The sequence below is a fragment of the Urocitellus parryii genome, chromosome 3, assembly GCF_045843805.1.
Source record: "Urocitellus parryii isolate mUroPar1 chromosome 3, mUroPar1.hap1, whole genome shotgun sequence".
Classification (NCBI taxonomy): domain Eukaryota; kingdom Metazoa; phylum Chordata; class Mammalia; order Rodentia; family Sciuridae; genus Urocitellus; species Urocitellus parryii.
Genome location: NC_135533.1, coordinates 202,550,069 through 202,569,509, shown reverse-complemented (window position 1 = coordinate 202,569,509; position 19,441 = coordinate 202,550,069). Strand labels below are relative to the sequence as shown.

General features: G+C 34.3%; 1 protein-coding gene across 3 annotated transcripts in view; it reads left to right on the top strand.

The window, feature by feature from the left end:
* Positions 1 to 19,441, top strand: part of Smarcc1 (SWI/SNF related BAF chromatin remodeling complex subunit C1) — a 152,551-nt gene that overhangs the window by 77,874 nt on the left and 55,236 nt on the right. For all 3 annotated transcript variants that reach the window (XM_026389836.2, XM_026389835.2, XM_026389837.2), the window contains exons 14-19: positions 1,265 to 1,386; positions 2,654 to 2,725; positions 5,304 to 5,417; positions 6,205 to 6,358; positions 7,607 to 7,720; positions 13,684 to 13,743. In XM_026389836.2, coding sequence (XP_026245621.1) covers positions 1,265 to 1,386; positions 2,654 to 2,725; positions 5,304 to 5,417; positions 6,205 to 6,358; positions 7,607 to 7,720; positions 13,684 to 13,743 — 636 coding nt within the window. The remainder of the gene's footprint in view (positions 1 to 1,264; positions 1,387 to 2,653; positions 2,726 to 5,303; positions 5,418 to 6,204; positions 6,359 to 7,606; positions 7,721 to 13,683; positions 13,744 to 19,441) is intronic.

Genomic DNA, 19,441 nt, shown 5'->3' with positions numbered 1-19,441 from the left:
GATTGAACCGTATAAAAGTGAATGACTTTGTGACTGTCAAAATTCTCATTTCTTTTAGTAGTCCTTTAGTTTTCTTGATAAAAATTTTTAGTTTTAATCTAGTTATGAAGAATCAGAGACTTTTAAAAATGTTTTATAACATGTTGGTCTTTAAACATTTTAATATTATGCAATACCAAAAAAAAAAAAAGGAGGCAGGGATTAAAATACACTTGTAAGATATAATGTATAATATGGAATATTTGATCAGGTTTAGATTTGAAAGAGAAGTCTTTATAGAAAATTTCTGGGATACATGTATCCATTTAGATATAAACAGTATATTACAAGTGTTATTTTAAAATAATTACTATTATTGTTGACATCATCACACCTGTATTTTGACCTAAAGGAGTGATTTTGAAATTATTTGGGAGTCAGTTTTCGGGGAGGTTTACTTGCAGTACCTCTGATAAAAAAAAAAAAATCAGAGAAAATGTTAAGTAGTAAGTAGTAATCAGAGTGATATAAACCTCTATGGACTGTCTTGACTTATATTCTGTTTATAACTTAATAGTTTTGTGTATCTTGGTTGACAAGAAAGTAGTATCTGCTAATAAGTGAGATAGTTCACATAGGGCTTCTTAGATACTTAACTGCTCAGAGTCTGTAGTACAGGCTCTCCTATTGTCACTTGTTAGTATTCTCCTCCTCCTCATAATGATGTCAGAACTAGTAATTTATATTTGTGAACTGGGATTAAATAAAACTGAACAAGTAAAAAAGAAGCTGTTGTGAAAAGAGATTTAATTAATTTGAGCTTTGTGAATTCTTCATTATAGAGACACCCTTTCTTCATTCAACTTGCTAAGTAATCTTGTTATGAGGTACTTATTTTATGAGTCCATTCCCTAATTGTAAAAAGGAGGGATGAAATCTGCTCTTTTAGCTACCCACTTTGTACCTTAAAAATTGAATTTTTATATTTGAAATTTGTTTCCTTTTTTTTTTTTTAAAGAGAGAGAGAGAGAGAGAATTTTTTTAATATTTATTTTTTAGTTCTCGGCGGACACAACATCTTTGTTGGTATGTGATGCTGAGGATGGAACCTGGGCCGCACGCATGCCAGGCGAGCATGCTACCACTTGAGCCACATCCCCAGCCCCTGTTTCCTGTTTTTTTAAAAATCAAATCAACTAGCTTCATTATCTTTGAACTAATATCAAAAGAATGATGTGTTAATCTGTCTAGTTCTGTCTTTTGAACTTTGGCTTCTGTTCTATAGGAAGATGAAGATCCTGGCAAAGGTGATCAGAGTCGGTCAGTTGACCCTGGTGAAGATAATGTGACAGAGCAGACTAATCACATTATTATTCCCAGCTATGCATCATGGTTTGATTATAACTGGTAAGTGTGCCACATCCATGGTACTGAGGACACTGTCCTTGAAATCAGGTTGGAGTCTCTCAGTTCCACATCAGGAATTGCTGTCACATTGGATGAAGGGAGATGGAAAGTGATTTTAATCTTTAGAAAGTGTTTTTTAAAACAATTTAGTGGTGAAAATTATAATACAGGGTTGTAAAATGTTGTAAGCTTTAACATAAGTCATCTAGATTCAGCTATAATACACAGGAAAATGTTTAATTATGTTTGTGATTTTAAAATGTTAATTATATAAACCAAAAACTGTTCTCACTACCATATAGAGCTTTGTTTTAATAGGAAATATTTTAAATGTAGAAGTCTTTTTCAGTATGAACTCTGGTATGAAAAAAAAATCTTGAGAAAACAGACCTCTTTGGGACCATGGTTGGAAATAACTAAAGCCCTAGATATTGTATTTATTGATTGTTTAAGAGTTATCTCTATTTCATATTGGGCTGCCTTTTAAAATTTTTTATTTTTAAATATTTAAGTACGAGAACTTATTCCTCCAAATAGATGTTAACATTTTTAAGTAGTTTCTAATATGAAGGTTATGCATTTACTTCAATGATGCTCAGTTACTCAGATCTTGGGGGTTAGTTTAGACATTTTTATCCTGTTCTTAATGATTATTGTCTTATTCTTTAAGGATAGATGCAATTTTTAATACATCTTTCTAGCCTCTATATAGGCTTAAAAGATAATTTGAAGAATAGAGAGCCAGGGGCAGTCTCATACACCTTTAGTTCCAGTTACTTGAAGCTGATATTATGAGTTCAAGGCCAGCCTTACTTAGTGTGAACTATCTCCAAAAAAAAAGTTGGAGGGAGGGACAGGGGATTTAGCTAAATGCTTGGTGTGCTTGCTTAGTTTGTGCAAAACACTGGGCTCAATCACCAGTACCAACATGGGGGGAGAAATACAGTACATGGTTCACTTGAGCTTTAGTTTTGTCCAAAACCATGGTGGTTCTCAAATATTTAGACTTTGCTGCATGCCTTAAAAACCAAGTGAATGCTATTCCAAATGCTCTGGATAGTTAGGAGCTGTAATGAAATATATATGTACCTCTTCTTTGAGAATCAAAGGGGAAGCTTTCTTTGTTGTAGTCTGTTAATACAAAGATGTTTGTCCAGAGTAATTAATTTTGCCAACCAGGTCTTAGTTTTACTTTGAAAATTAAACATAGCTCAAATTTCAAGATTTCATTCTTCTTCAATCCTCTTTTCCTTCCCCCCCCTTTCAGTATTCATGTGATTGAACGGCGTGCCCTTCCTGAATTTTTCAATGGAAAAAACAAATCCAAGACTCCAGAAATGTAAGCCAGTGTTTTAGAAAACTTTTTTATTTGGGTGTTCATGACAGGGATTCTTAAATATGCTTCTGAGTTTGCTATTGTTGGGATTTGGAAGTTTGCAGATACTTCTCAATCTACTCTGAAACAGATCATGTGTCATCTGCACAGCATTCCTTATTTCAATGGAAAGTGTATTTAATATTTTTTTGCATAAACCTTGAACTACATGCACATCACCTCTTGTAGTTTAAAAGAGTGAATTTGGTAAAGAGTGTTTAGTTCATGTTCTTATTACATTTCCCAACTTTGGTTTGCATGTGTGTTATAGATTATACATATTCATGTATTAAAAACCCAAGAGAAAATGGAATCTTTTTCCTCTTCCTAATAATTCATTACTAGTTAAAAGTATTTTAGCTGTGTTGATACAGCTGCATATGAATTGATCTTGATTGTATAATGCATGTTTATAATTTTTTTTTTGGAAATAGAGAAACATAATGGCAGAAAAAGGTTTGCCAGGAAGTATTTTTATCTTTTCCTTACAATCTGCCAGTGTAGACTTATGGAAATCCTTGTTTCTAAGATAATAGTCTACACCTCTCATACTGTAAATAACCTTTCATGTATTATCCTTATGGTATTAACCTGTTACCTATTATATATGTATAACTGCATAAACAGATGCTTAAATTTGAACTATTAAGGAAGAATTGACTTTTTTCTAATTTTTCACATAAATCCATATGGAATACAGATAATTAATAAGCTTTTGTGTGTGTGTGTGTGTGTGTTGCTGGGGATCAAACCCAGGGCCTTGTGCATGCAAGGCAGGCACTCTACCAACTGAGCTACATCCCCATCCCTGATAAGCATTTTCTTATGGTAGTTAATTCATGCTAGATTAAGATTCCAATTTTTATTTTATTTTTTGTGGTGCTGGGGATTGACCCAGGGCCTTCTGCATGTAAGGCAAGCACTCTACCAAATGAGGTATATCCCCAGCCCAAAATTCCAATTTTTAATGTTAATATAATTTCAGCCTTTCCAAAATAATATTTAAGGAGTTACTTAAAACCAGAATCACAGACTGGGCACAGGAATCCCTGATAGTTTTTTTGCACCTATTCTCTATTCTTTTTTTTCTCTCCTCTCCCCTCCCCTCCCCTCCCCTCCCCTCCCCTCCCCTCCCCTCCCCTCCCCCTCCCCCTCTCCCTCTCCCTCTCGTTGTTGTTCTTCTCTTTAGTTATATATGACAGTAGAATTCATTTTGATAAAATTATTCTTGTGGGTGTACATAATGATGAAATCCACTTAGGTAGTGTCATATATGTCCATAGAAAATTTATGTTAGATTCATTCTGCTTTCTTTCCTATTTTTGCACCTAATCTGACACGGTATTATTATTCCAAAGAATTTGCCCATTTTCAGCATTTGTAAATACTTAATGGTTTTTAGTAGCCTTCTCCTGAAAAGCTTTATTTTGCATTTTAGCCAATTTCACTTTGCAAATTAATCTTTTATTATTTGCATATTTACCTATTGCTTATTTAGGAGCTGTTTTGATCAGTGTACTCTCTTTCTCGTCTAATGTAGCTGACCTCAGGCTACCAAGGTCTTGTTTTACTTGTGTGCCAAGAATGATCGTAAGGTTTCAAACTCCTTTACACTCTGTTTTTAAAGTATTTTTGGTGGATATGCTTGGATACGTTGCGGAATCTGCTGTGCCCCTGAGTCTTTTTTTTTTTTTTTTTTTTTAACTTTTTGTATGTTCTTGTCTTACCTCTGAATTTGGCTCCATGGGTTTTACTTGTTGCCTTCCTAGGTCTCCCTGGAATTGCTGCCTTGGAAGGTATATAGTCATGTCAAATTGACATGTGGCTATAGAAAGATTGTAGAAATGAGTTGGAGCAGAGGTTAGGAGCATAGATTCCACAGCCACTGTACTTCCTATGTTCATTCTGGCTCTTATGCTTCCAAGCCCAGTAGCCTAACATAGTTTTTAACCAGTCTGTGCTTATGTCTCATCTATAAATGGGATTATAAAAGATCTTACTTTATTGAGGGATTTTGAGGATTAATTGAGTTACTATATGGAGAATGCTTAGAATAGTGCTTGGCACACCGTAAGTGCTAAGTTGATGGTAATAGGAGAGATGGCCTAAGAAATCATGTGTTATTTGTAGATTCTGCATGCATCCAAGGATTTATAAATCCCTTCTCCACCATGACCAAGTTTGCAGTTGTTATTTCACATTAGCATCATCAAATCAATCTATTTTTTGTTGTACACTAGTAAATAATTACTTTGCTTAATAGGATTTCTGAGTTAACTGACAACTGTAAATACTCATTATCACTGTTGTTTGTTGCCTGCTGTCTTAATTTTTTGTTGTATACAATTGTGAAGAATCTGAAGAAGTTTGATTCTTTAAGTAACTATTTCTGAAAGGATTGCATGTCTGCCTTATGAATTTTGCCCTTGGGGATCTGAAAGATGTAGTTCTGTGGTAAAACAGTTTCCTAGCACAAGAGAAGCCCTGGGTTTCTTCTCTAGTACAACTGGAAAAAAAATTGAATTTTGCCCATGTTTTTTAGATACTTGGCATATAGAAATTTTATGATTGACACATACCGTCTGAACCCCCAAGAGTATTTAACCAGCACTGCATGTAGGAGGAACTTGACTGGAGATGTGTGTGCTGTGATGAGGTAAATTTCTTTGACTTCTTTTTAGATATTTCACAGCACGTGGTTACTGATGCATTGCTTTTAATATTTTATTAAACTGGATGTTTTTTGTTAGTAATGTGTAAATCTTAATAATGTAAATCTAATAAACATGTGTTCAGTATTTTTAATACTGAGTTTTTTGGATTTTACAGTTTTTAATTTTAAAATCAAATTATAAAATTAGCAGAGATAAACAGTGAATTGCGTGGGGAGTGGATAGACTCTGTCTTAAATCTGTCTAAGGAAAAAAATACAAAATGTGGATTTCCTTCTGTGAATTGAATCTATGCTTGAGTTTTTTCACTGTTGACCTAAATAGCATTTGTTCTCGTTACTGTGATCAAAACTATTAAACTTTAGTTTATCTTTGTTTTTGAGGATTTATATTAGCCACAACATTTTGGGTTTGTAGAAGTTATCATTCATGTAACAAATTGAATTTGTCTGGTACTTTGGTGGTATGAAGCCTGCAGAGAACATACTTACTTGCTTTCCTGTACTTTTTTTTCCCATTTATTTATTTTTTTATTACAATTCTTAATACACCATTACACAATAATTTATCATATCTCTGTATATAAGGTATGTTGATACCAAATTCACATCTTCATACTTCTATATTTTTTTTAATTAGTTCTTTTCAGTTATACATGACAATAGAATATACTGTGGCATAATTATGTTTTTTGGTTTTTAATGAGATGATGATGGTTTTAGAAATGAGGTTAATTCTCTAGATTTTAATTTTCGGAGCTTTATTCTTCAGGGTTCATGCCTTTTTAGAGCAGTGGGGGCTCGTTAATTATCAAGTTGATCCAGAAAGTCGACCCATGGCAATGGGACCTCCTCCTACTCCTCATTTCAATGTATTAGCTGATACTCCCTCTGGGCTTGTGCCTCTGCATCTTCGATCACCTCAGGTAAATTATTGCTAACTTCTCTTCAGGCCTAGATGGCAACATCCACTGGAAGCATTCCTATTCAGGAGTAATTATTGTGTTAGAAAGTTATTTCTTAGCTGATAGCTTTTGGTTTCTGTGTCGAATGTGTTTTGTTTTGCTATTATAAATGTTCATCTGTTAATAATATGTAGTGTTTGCTGGGCATGGTGACATACACCTATAATCACAGTGACTCAGAAGGTTGATGCAGGTGGATCATCAAGTTCAAGGTCAATCTGGGCAACTTAGTAAGGCCCTGTGTCAATATTTCAAAAAATTAAAATGATGTCGCTCAGTGTTAGAATGTTACTGTGTTCAATCCCCAGTACCACCACCACCTCAAAAAATTTAAAAAAAGAAAAGAAAAAAAAAAAACATTTAGTGTTTAAGATAATAATGTCACTAGTTACAAACCTATTTGTCTTATTCTTTCAAATTATAGGTTTCCATTCATATTTATCCTTTATCCTTCTGCCATCACTAATAAGCAAATAACATAAAACAACTTCTCTTTCATTCAACCTGTGTCCTAGTAATGTGAATAAAAAAATGTTCAAAAGTTGATCAAAGATTTGAAAAGTGGACATCCATACACATGTTGAAAATATTATTATTATTATGCTAAACAAATTATAAGTAGCAATAAGATGGTATAATAAGAACGTAAGCTACAAATTTCCCTCCAGTGTGAACTAGAGCATATTAAAAAAAAAAATTGTTGTCTTTTCAGGAATGAAATGGGGAAAAAAAACATCAAAATTTTGAAGGTCTTGCTAAGTTGCTCAGACAGGCCTTGAACTTGCCATCCCTTTCCCTCAGTCTCCTGAAGTTTCTGGGATTACAGGTGGACACGACAGAGCCCAGTGAAAAATGCCAAAAAATGTTTCTTACATGTTGAGTTTTGTTACAAGTATAAGTGGAGATTTCAGTGTTTGGGTCAGTTTTAATTTTTTTAAGTCTTGGATGGACACAATATCTTTATTTAGTTTTTTTATTTTTATGTGGTGGTAAGGGTTGAACCCAGTGCCTTACATGTGCAAAGCAAGCACTCCACCACTGAGTCACAACCCCAGCCCTTGGTCAGTTGTTTGTTTTGGTGTGTATATGTGTGTGTATTGTTTTTCACCAGGAGTGATATGAATGCCAGTATTAAGGATTCTTAAAAAACCTTTATCCCTTTTACTGTGAATAGGTAATATAATAATTTATCATTTATCTGACTCATAGGTACCTGCTGCTCAGCAGATGTTAAATTTTCCTGAGAAGAACAAGGAAAAACCAATCGATTTGCAGAACTTTGGTCTTCGTACTGACATCTACTCCAAGAAAACATTAGCAAAGGTAAGATATTGTTTTGTAAACACATAGAGACTACAGCCCAGAATGTACTCTATGTCCTTTTAAGATGCATTGTTTTCCATGGAAAGTAAAATCTACCTATGTGGAGGAAGGAAGTGAGCTTTCTATGGAAATTCGATGGCATTTTATAAAACAACAAACACCCTTTTTTCCTATGGTTAGCAGATAGGTATTTTAAAATAACTATGAATAGTATACGTGGGGAAATGGAGAAGTTAAACAGAGAACTGAAATATATTTAAATAATCATGAATATTCTAGAATTGAAAATTATACCTAAAATAAACACATTGGAAGACTTTAACAGCCGACTAGATACAGCAAAAGACATGTTAGTGAATCAGACATGTTAGTAGATACTTTAGCTGAAATATACTAAAATAGTAAGACACAAAGAAAGTGTGTGGTATAAAGAGAGGACAGGACAAAGAGAATAGAGTTCAAGAGATATTTAGTCAAAAGAATTAATATATTTCTTTAGACTCAGACAAAGAAAAAGAGTGGAGGAGGAGTGATTTCTAAAAACATGATGGCTAAAAATTTTCCGGAACTAATAAAAATGGATCAGATACTCGCCAAACAGTTCCAAATTTGGATACTGAGAAAACCATACCCAAATATATATATATATTATTATATATATATATATTTGGGTATGGTTATATATTATATATATATTATATATTATATATAATTATATATATATTTGGGTATGGTTATATATATTATATATATATTATATATATATATATATATTAGTTGTAGATGGACATATCTATCCCTGACCCTAACCTTTATTTTATTTACTTATTCTTATGTGGTGCTGAGGATCGAACCCGGTGTGTCATAGGTGTGAAGCAAGCTTTCGTCCTCTGAGCTACAATCCCAGCCCCCAAATATATTAAATCTCTTAAAAACATCTGAAAAAAAGCCAGTTACGGGTAGGAATGGAGGTAGAAATGGATATATTAAACTCAAAGGAATAATAAAAGGCAGAATTTTCAACAAAAATATTACAGTTGAGAACAAATAGAATAATATTTTAAAGTAATAAAAATACGGTCACTTTGGAATTCTGTATCCAGTAGAAATACCTTTTAATGGAAGATAAGAGTAAAGCTGTTTGCAGACTTTGAAGATTGTGGAGAACTTCAGTAGCTTACAGTGGAAGATCTAAAGGAGTTCTTCAGAATGAAGGGTAATAATCCCAGACAGAAGCATTTGACTCAAGGAAGGAGTAAGGAGAACAGAAAAGAGTAAATATGTTGTTAGATATAGAGTTTATGGCATGAAGAAATGGCAAAAAGTTGCTTGGAGGTTAAATTTAGTCAAATCAATGTGAATCTTGCATTATTTGCAAACAAGAGGAAAATACTAAATCAAGATAAACTATAATTTGACCAAGCATTTTTGGGAATGGAATGCATCTACATAGAAGAGTGCCAGGAAAAAGTCAACTTGTATATCAGTATAAAAAACATTTTTGGGGGGTTGAGGCTATAACTCATTGGCAGAGCACTTGCCTAGCATGTGTGAGGCATTGGGTTCGATCCTTAGCACAACATATAAATGAACAAATAAAATAAAGGTATTCTGTCCATCTACAACTACCAAAAAAAAATTAAAACTTAAAAAAAGAAGACATTTTCCAGTTCTTTTTAGTTTTTAAGAATGATAAGGGATTATTTATAGCAAACGTAATATTGTATATTGTCTATAACATATGGATGTTAGATTCCAAACAATTGGCATGAGGAATGGGAGGGAGAATAGACGCATACCGCACTAAGGTATTTAACCTTTACATGAAGTACTAAAATGGTATTTGAAATCACACTGTGGGGCTGGGGTTGTGACTCAGCAGTGGAGTGCTCGCCTCGTAAGTGCAAGACCCTGGGTTCGATCCTCAGCACCATATAAAAATAAATGAATATTGTTTCCAACTACAACTTTAAAAATAAATTAAAACAAAAAAAGAAATTACACTGTGATAAGTTATAAGTGAGCATTATAAATCTTACTAAAACTCTTTAATAAAGTATAACAAGTAAGCAAATAATGGAGGTAAATACACACACACACAATCTCCATAAGAAAGGGAGCAGGAGAATATAAGGAACTGATTAAAAGAGTAGAAGTCTAATAACAAGCTTGTATATTTACATCTAACCCTCGCAATTATAATGATAATTTTAAAAAGTGATTTGGGGCTGAGGTTGTGGCTCATTGGTATAGTACATGCCTGACATGCACAAGACCCTGGATTCAATCCTCAGCGCCACCCACAAAAAAGAAAAAAGTTTTAATACTCAAAGAGCAGAAATAGGGGCTGGGGATGTGACTCAAGTAGTAGCGTGCTCGCCTGGCAAGCGTGAGACACTTGGTTTGATCCTCAGCACCTCTTAAAAATTAAGATATTGTGTCCACCTAAAGCTAAAAAAATAAAATAAAGAAAAAAAAGCAGAAATAGCTCAATTAGATTACCAAATCAGAATATGATGTGTTGTCCATAAGAAACCCACTTCAAATAAAAGATGTAGAGTAACAGTATAAGAAGTGAAGAAGATATCCCTTTGTAAACACTAATCAAAGGAAAGCACAAGTCACTCTCTATAATATTGGTAAAAGTAGACCTCAGAAAGTTATTTTAACAGATTTAATCAGATATTTCATAATGATAAAGGGATTCATCAAAAGGACATTCCATATATGTGCAACTAATTAAAGAGCACTGAAACACAGAAAGCAAAAAGTTAGAAAACTGTAACAAGAAAAAGACACAATTATAGTTGGAGATTGCAATGTTCCTTTCTCAGTCATTGATAGAAGCAGTAGTTAGAAAATCATTAAGAATATAATAGACTGGGCTTGGGTTGTGGCTCAGTGGTAGAGCACTCACCTAGCACATGTGAGGCCCTCGGTTCAATCCTCAGCACCATATAAAAATCAATAAAGGTATGGTGTCCAACTACAACTAAAAAATAAATGTTTAAAAAAAACTCATGCCAGGCTGTGGTTGTGGCTCAGCGGTAGAGCGCTCGCCTAGCATGTGCAGGGCCCTGGGTTCAATCCTCAGTACCACATAAAAATAAAATAAAGATATTGTGTCCAACTGCAACTAAAATAAATATATTAAAAATATATAAAAGACTTAGAACAATACTATCAAGCAGCATGACCCGTTTGTTTGGTTTTTATAAAAGACTGCAAAAGAACTTTTCAAGTACCAGGGAACATTCACCAAATTGGACCCAATCCTGAGTGATCAAGTGAATCTCTGCACATTTAAAAGGATTGAAATCATATAGTGACATTAATGACATAAAATCATAACACATTGTACAATTTTATACATGTAAAATAAATGTAGTTGACTCCCGCCCATATCCTGTATGGGCGGTGGAAATAGGTTTCCTCTTAGGGGGGGATGGGCTGGCTGCGAAATAAAGGATAAAAAAATTAGAGTGCTGAAAAAACCACAGAACACAAAAAATAATTTAAAAGTTGTGGCGGATGGACTAGTCAATCTTAGGGAACAAGCTTCCACACTGAAAAGAGTAAAATGGAGCCCATGCTTGCTTTACTTATATCAGGGAACATCAAAGGTTTTTCCATGGAATGTTCTTTGCCAAATAAGGTAGGAGGTGGGCTGTCCATTTCCCAATGGGTTAAGCCCAACTCCGGAGCTACAGGAGGGGTCTTCCTAGTAGAACAGACATAGAGGTCATGTGCCTTGGTCAATCTAATGGGCGGGGTATGGGAAGCTAAAAACTAGAAACTCCAATCAGATAACTAATAAAAAAGTTATGGAGTAAGGACTTGTTCTTGGAAGAGATGAATAAATTTGATAAATCTTCATCCACAGTGATAAGAAGAAAAAAGAAGACATAAATTACTGATCATTAATGAAAGCATAGGGCTGGGGTTGTGGCTCAGTGGTAGAGCACTTGCCAAGCATGTGTGAGGCACCAGGTTCTATCCTCAACACCACATAAAAATAAATAAGTAAAATAAAGGAATTGTGTCTGTCTACAACTAAAAATATTAAAAAGTATATATTAATACTGATGCTACATGTAAAAAGACAATAGCTAATACCTCTGAGTGGCCTTATATCTAATATATCAATATATAGGTAAATATGTTCCCCAGAACAAACTCTTGGCCTAGATGATTCCACAGATTTGAACCATACATTTAAGGAAATAAAAATACCAACATACATAAATTCTGAGGAAGTGGAAGTGGAATCAACATTAAATTATAGCTAAACATAGAGATATCCAGTTACAAACATCTGTATATATACACACACACACCCCTAATATATCTAGATATGTTGATAAATGAGTATAACAGAGAATAAACAAATGAATCTATAAGAATGTTCATTTTAATTTTAATCAGTTAGCAAAACAGTATACATAACCAAAATGTATGAATAGTAAAATTTTTTTGTTTAGATAGTATAATATTACTTAAAAATTACCTACTTCTTCCTATAAAAACGTGGTTGAATCTCATTGACATAATATTGAAAAAGAATGCAGACCCCACAAACTACATATCATATGATTTCATTATTTTAAAATTCAGATCCAAGTAATCTAACCGATGGTAGGAGTGTTCAGAATAGTGTGTCCTCCTGAGGGTGGCTGTCAACTTGAGATTTCAAGGCGTATTTGGTGTTTTGAGTTGTATTATACAAGTTGTAGGTAAAGTTGTATCAAGCAGCACACTAAATATTTATTTGTGAGTGTGTGTGTGGTGTGTGTATTATAACTCAGTAAATAAAAAAAAATAAGTCATGCAAAAGCCTCAATAAACATTTCATGGGCTCTGATGAGGCTACATGTGATCTTTCTTGAGTCATTGATTTTAAGAAGAGAAAGATTGACTTAAACCACCGAGAATGGACAAAGTCTGTGCTATATTGTGCCAAAGATATGGGGAAATGTTTGCTGAAGACCTACCCAACTGATGTTCATGTCCAGGTTTTATAGATCTTCCCTTTATTCTCTTGGCTCTGATATCTTCAGAATTTAGATGAAATTTAGATGAAATGAATTTTATTCTTCTTGGGCTCTAAATTGGATTGGTCACCTGATTCTGGTTTATTAAAAAGAAGAACCTTTAGTTATTTTCTAACGTAATCCTCAGGGGATCTGAGCAATGTATTGTGAGTTACAGGTATATGTATCTTTTCTTTTTCAAAACACCGTACTCTAGGTTTTTAATTCTACAATACTTAGATTAGTTCTTTTTGTTCTCTAGGACTATGTGTTTAGGCACATCCATGTGCCCACACACACACCAAATGAAAAATATTTTAGAATGATATAGATTGAATACCCCAGTGACTCAACAAATCATAATTTGTTACCTGCAGTCTATGGCCCAAATGCCATGATTTGTAAGCTATTAAAAAAAAAAAAACTATATTAAAGAGGTAATTTGTAATTTAGGAAATTGGAGATTTTTTTTAAAAATCAAGGATGTTAAAAATGAGTTAAAATTAATTTGATGGGATTAGATTCATGAATCTATCAAGTTTTTATATATGTGTAACATCTTGTCTTGGAATCTTGGAAAAAGTTCTCCTTTCAAGTTATACTAAATAGTTGTTACATTAAATGTATACTAAATAATTGTCAATTTTTGATATTTACTATAGTTACTGTGTCTTTATTGTCTGCAAAAGGTCTTTCCAAGTATCAAAATAATAGAAATAATATGTCCAAATCATTTATGAGTCCCTGATAGCAAGAATTTTTGAAATATGATGACCTTTTGTTGGAAGTTTAAGTTCTTAAAAGTATTTATTTGTTGAGGGACTTACATTGCATATTTGCATGTAACAATCCTGTGAACTTAAAAGGGAATCTTGCTTGCCTCCATCCATATTCATCTTTATGACCAAATCATTGTTGATTTTGCTTTTAAAGAGTAAAGGTGCTAGTGCTGGAAGAGAGTGGACAGAACAAGAGACCCTTCTACTCCTGGAGGTAAGCTGTCAGTGGACCCCCTTTATCCACCTAAGAGTGTGTACTAAGATTCTGACTAGCCTTTTAAATACACCTGTAGTGTTTAATTAAAACAGTTACCCTCAAGACTCAAATGGTTGACACAGTGCTTTTCCTTTGGACAGCCCTCATGCTTTGAAATGGATGTTTAGTCCTTCCACATACCTCCCACTTCTTATCACCAAATATTAAAAACACATATTTAGACAATTAGCTGTAATAAAATAAATAAAATCAATAATTTTTATTGTTTCATCAAGGAAATGTTTACTTTAAACTGGCTTAATTTTGAAGGTATGGCAGTGAATCAAATGGCTAAGACAGTTTGTTCTTAGCTGTCACCATCTTGATTTGTGTTAAGATGCCACTACTACTTTTGTGCCATCAGTATACATGTCAACTTAATGAAAAAGTGATGTTCTAGTATTCTCATGAAAATTATTTGACCTCCCAGCCGAATTTGGTACTTACTGGTTCCCTGGGCCTCATTTTAAGATGCAGTGGGCCTAGTGACATCTTGGTTTCTGTAGTGCTTTGATTTAGTTTCTCAAATTGTTCCAACAATTGAGATAGCTTTATAAGTTCTTATAAGTATTTATTTGTGAGGAACTTTAGTAGTACATTAAAAATATTTTCTTTTTAAAAGTTTGTTCTTTCTCATTTATCCCTACCTTTGTTTGTATATTTTTTTCTTTCCCCTGACCCCTCTTCATTTTCTGATCAAAATTCAAACACATTTCTTGTTATAAGCTGTTTGCTACTATTTTAATTTTTTCTTATCTGCAGTTGGTATCAGTGATATGCAGAGAGCTTCTTTTCTGACCTACTTTTATTTCAGAACTGTTTGGTCTAGGTATATCTGCCATGGATGTTAATTTAAAATGAGAGTGTTCTTGATACATGTAAGGGAATATAACTTGGTTTTGTATGACTGTTTCGGAATCTTTGGTCTCTGGGGAGAACTTTAATTCTACAAAAATCACTGGAAACAATATAATTTTTCTTGTAGCACATTGATGCTCAGAGTTTTCTCTTCTTCCATATGTAAGATTAATGGATAGTAAATACAGAGTGAGGAAAGTTTGACTGAGCTTCTGTTTATCCTAAACATACCCAAGAAAACCACAGTATCCTTAAACAATAGTACATTTTTTTTCTCCTACAGATGGAATCTGTGCTATAGTGGATTTGTCTTTTAAATAGGAAATTGAGTCAACACACATTATCTTCCCTTAACATTGAGAAACAAAAGGCTTCCCAACAGCATTGTTTACCACTAACATTTTCCATTTATAAAATTTATTTACAGCAATTAATACCTCAAGAATATGAAATGATGAAAATTTTTAAATAGATTCATACCCAAGACAGATTTAAATTTCTCCCTAATAAATTGATAAATCTGGTAGTTTCATGTGGGTTTATTTCCCAGAGTGTATCATGTCATTCAGGTAGACAATATATGATATAGGTAGCATTCCAGATATTTTTTACTATTCTTCAGACCACCCACTTTTTCAAAACAGTTTTTTAGTAAGGTTTTTTATCAAAGCACACTTCTTAAATGAATGCTGAAGGTTAAAATCTTTGATTGTATTCACTTTCTTATTACAAATATTGAAAGCATAACATCAGTTTTGCAGGTAACCAGAGTTGAATGTGTTCATTGGACAAAGGAGCACTTTACCACTGAAACATCTCCAACCTCTTTTTATTTTTTATTTTTGAGACAGCATTTCACTGAGTGGCTTAGGGCCTTGCTAAATTGCTGGGGCTTGTCTTCAACTTGCCATTCATTTGCCTCAGCCTCCAGAATTGCTGGGATTACAGATGTGTGCCATAGCGCCTGACTGAAAAAAATCTTTGATTGTTAGAGATGAAGGATAAAATAAGCTTCCTTATTAGCCTTTAAAAAGTTGTAAGATCAAGATAATGAAGGTTTGCTTGAATAAAATGTGTCTCCACAATTTCTTTTTAGTCCACAACTGATTCCTCCTCATCATTTATAATTCCTACTTGGCTTGGAATTGACAAGACTTCGATTCGTGAGCTTATTGGCTCGCCCTTCTTTTAAATATTTATTTTTTAGTTGTAGTTGGACACAATGCCTGTATTTTATTTATTTTTATGTGGTGCTCGGGATCAAACCCAGGGCTCGCACATGCTAGGCGAGTGCTCTACCACTCTACCACAAACCAGCCCTGGTTCTCCCTTCTTAACTTTAGTCTTTATTCTTTGCTTTCTCAGGTTATGTATTTATTTTCTCTTAGATGATTAGTGGAAGTAAAACAAATTTTATATAAAAGTATTTTAATGCATTTCATGAAAAAAATGCATATCATGGGAACAGTTTCTCACCTTGTATTTTTTTGGTACTAGGAATTTAATCCTAGGGCACCTCACCACTGAGCTACATCACCAGCCCTTTTTTTATTTGTTTATTTTGAGACAGGGTCTCACAAAGACTGGTCTTGAGACTGGTCTCAAGTCTGCAATCTTCCTGCCTCAACCCCCTGAGTTGCTGGGATTACTGATGTACACCACCACACTGGGCTTCTCACGTTGTTTTTTAATGCTGATTAAATTATAGAAAAGATACTCAGTAAACTGGCTTTCTCATGTGTATACTTTTAACATACCTTTTTCATTGTCCCCTCTTTTTTTTTCTTTAGAATATATATTTTTAGTTGTTGATGTACCTTTATTTTTTATTTATTTATATGTGATGCTGAGGATTGAACCTAGTGCCTCACACATGCTAGGCAAGTGCTCTGCCATTGAGCCAAACCCAACCCCCATCCTTTCTTTTTTTTTTTTTTTTAAGTGGGTAGCAGTCTATCACTGAGCTATATCACAGCTCTTTGTTTTAATTTTGAAATAAACTTTCTCAAATTTACCAAGACTAGCCTCAAACTTGCAATTCTTCTGCCTCATCTTCCTGAGTCACTGATTGCAGACATGCACCATCACACCCAGCTATACCTTTTGTTAATAAGCAACCAAGCAAATATTTCATCCTGTGTAATTAAAAAAAAAATAGTTATACATGGGCACAATATCTTCATTTTGTTTATTTATTTTTATGTGGTGCTGAAGGCAGAACCCAGGGTCTCACAGGTGAGAGGCGAATGCTCTACCGCTGAGCCACAACCCCAGCCCTTCATCCTATGTAATTTTGAACTGCAGTACAGATGAATAGGTCTTCCGTTTTAGAACTTGTGTATAGGGAAAATTTTTTTTTCAATGCTTTTTTCCAAGTGACAGGAACTCTACCACTGAGCTATACCCCGCGTGCAAGAAAGGCAGTTGTTTTTGTTTAATAAGATGCTGAGTATCCGGGCTGGAAGGGTAGCTCAGTGGTAGAGCACTTTCCTGCCTTATGGAAGGCCAAATTCTGTCCCTAGTATAGCTGCAAAAAACGAAAAATAATACTTCTGTGAAAATAATATTGTTAATGTTCAAGTTTCAGAAAAGTTCAATCCCTTTCCTTATTTATTCCAATTTCCTGTGACAAAGTTCAGTGAATTTTATTAGGTACTGCATTTTAGGAACTGTGACAGACACCACAGATTGAGATGACTAGGACACAGTGCCTACCATCAAAGAGTTCATAATCTAGCAGGTAAAATAAATAAAATACAACACTTGAATACAGTATTCCCAATTTTATTATAGGAGGTATACCCAGAGCACCAGACAAATACAAAAGAGCTGTTATGCAAATGGGCTGCATATATAAGATAAAATGAACAGCTTTCTGGGAATGGTATGGAAGTAGTTGTTCTAATACAAGGTGTTTCTACTATAGAATAAACTCTTATGCACAATACATAGGAATTGTTGTGGGGTCTGTGTATTCCTGGAACTTAAAGGAGAAAGAGTGAGATGGCAGACTCCTAGTGATAATTGGCTTTAACTTCATGAGATAATGATAAGCAGTGAAATTGTTTTAGGCAGGATAGAAAAAGTATTTTGGGGAAACATACTTCAGTTTAGCAATACAGAAAATGATGAATTAAAGTACAGAGAGAAAAGTTCCAAGAATCTAAGTATGAAGGCTTGATCCTGGAATAAATATCTAGTAAAAAACTTATTTGTGTCACCCTATTTCCTTCCTGGCCAGTCTTTCACCTTTTTCCCTATTGAAGTCTTTTCTCCAATTTCCCCCTTTCATGTAATACTACAGTCAGTGTCCAGGCTATGGCATTTTACTCTTTCTGATCCGTATGTTCTTCAAGATGCTAACTTTTGCTTAGATTTTGCATCTGGAAAGGTTCCCCAAATCCAGCTTAATTCTGGAGAAAAAAAAAACTTTCACCAGGCACTGTGGTGCATACTTACAATCCTAGCTACCTCAGGGGCTGAGGCAGGAAGATCCCAAGTTCTGACTCAGCCTTGGCAATTTAGCAAATTGTCTCAGATATAGAAAGGGCTGGGAATGTACCTCAGTCATTGAGTGACCCCAGTATTGCAGTCCTCAGTACTGCAAATAAAAATGAAAAAAGTTTGAACTTTTTCTTTTCTTTTCTTTTTTGATTGGTTGAAGCAAAATGAATGAAGAAGTTAACAAGTTCATTGGAAAAGGTTATGACAGAGCATGTTCTACCTGTAATTAGAAATTTGAGACAGTCCTAGTAGGTATGTTTTTGACTTCTAAGTAATTCCCTCTAGAACTACCTGAAGTCACTGAATATCCAAAGGAAACTCATTATTTCCCTAACTTTTCAAGGATTTAATGAGTAGAGCATTTGCTGATTTAGTTTTAGAATTGTCCTCTATCGGGCTGGGGATGTGGCTGAAGCGGTGCGGCCCGGGTTCAATCCTCAGCACCACATATAAACAGAGATGTTGTGTCCGCCAAAAACTACAAAATAAATATTAAAATTCTCAAAACAAACAAAAAAAGATAGAATTGTCCTCTGTCACTGTAGTAAGAATGAAAGCCTGGAGCAGCATTTGGAGCCCAGGCTTATGAATTCACTGAGGCAAGTAAACATAAAGCAAACTATTATAGAAAGCCCATCACACAGCTGATTAGGCTTTGAAACTAAGGTTGTCATTCACAACCTTATTAACATTTGAGCCATACGATCGGGGGGAAGTTAGGTTCCTGTGTGCAATATAGAACATTTCACAACATCCATGGCCTTTACTCAGTAGATACTAGTATAGTATTATCTCCCTACTTGCATCATCACAAATGTCTCCTAACATTTCCACATGTCTCCAAAAAGGTATAATTGTCTCCATTGAAAACCACAGCCCTAGTAGGGCTAGTGATATAGCTTGGTAGCAGAGCACTTGTTCAACATGCCAAAGGCCCCATCTGCAACCCTACCAAAAAGAAAAAGGCAAGAAAGATAGCCCTGAGAGAATAGAATAAGAGTAGTAAATTCAGTAAATCACTACAGATTTTTTGTTTTAATTTTTATGCTGTATGGGGATTGAACCCAGGGCCTGCACTCTAAATTTTGTGATGGGGCTGGAGTCATAGCACAGGCCCGGGTTCGATCCTCGGCACCACATACAAACAAAGATGTTGTGTCCGCCGAAAACTGAAACTAAAAAAAAAAAAAAAAATGAATGAGAGACGTAGCAAAAAAGATTCTTTAAAAAAAAAAAAAAAAAAAAAAAGGTTGTTTAAGGTCTTCCTAAATTGCTGAAGCTGGCCTAAAACTTG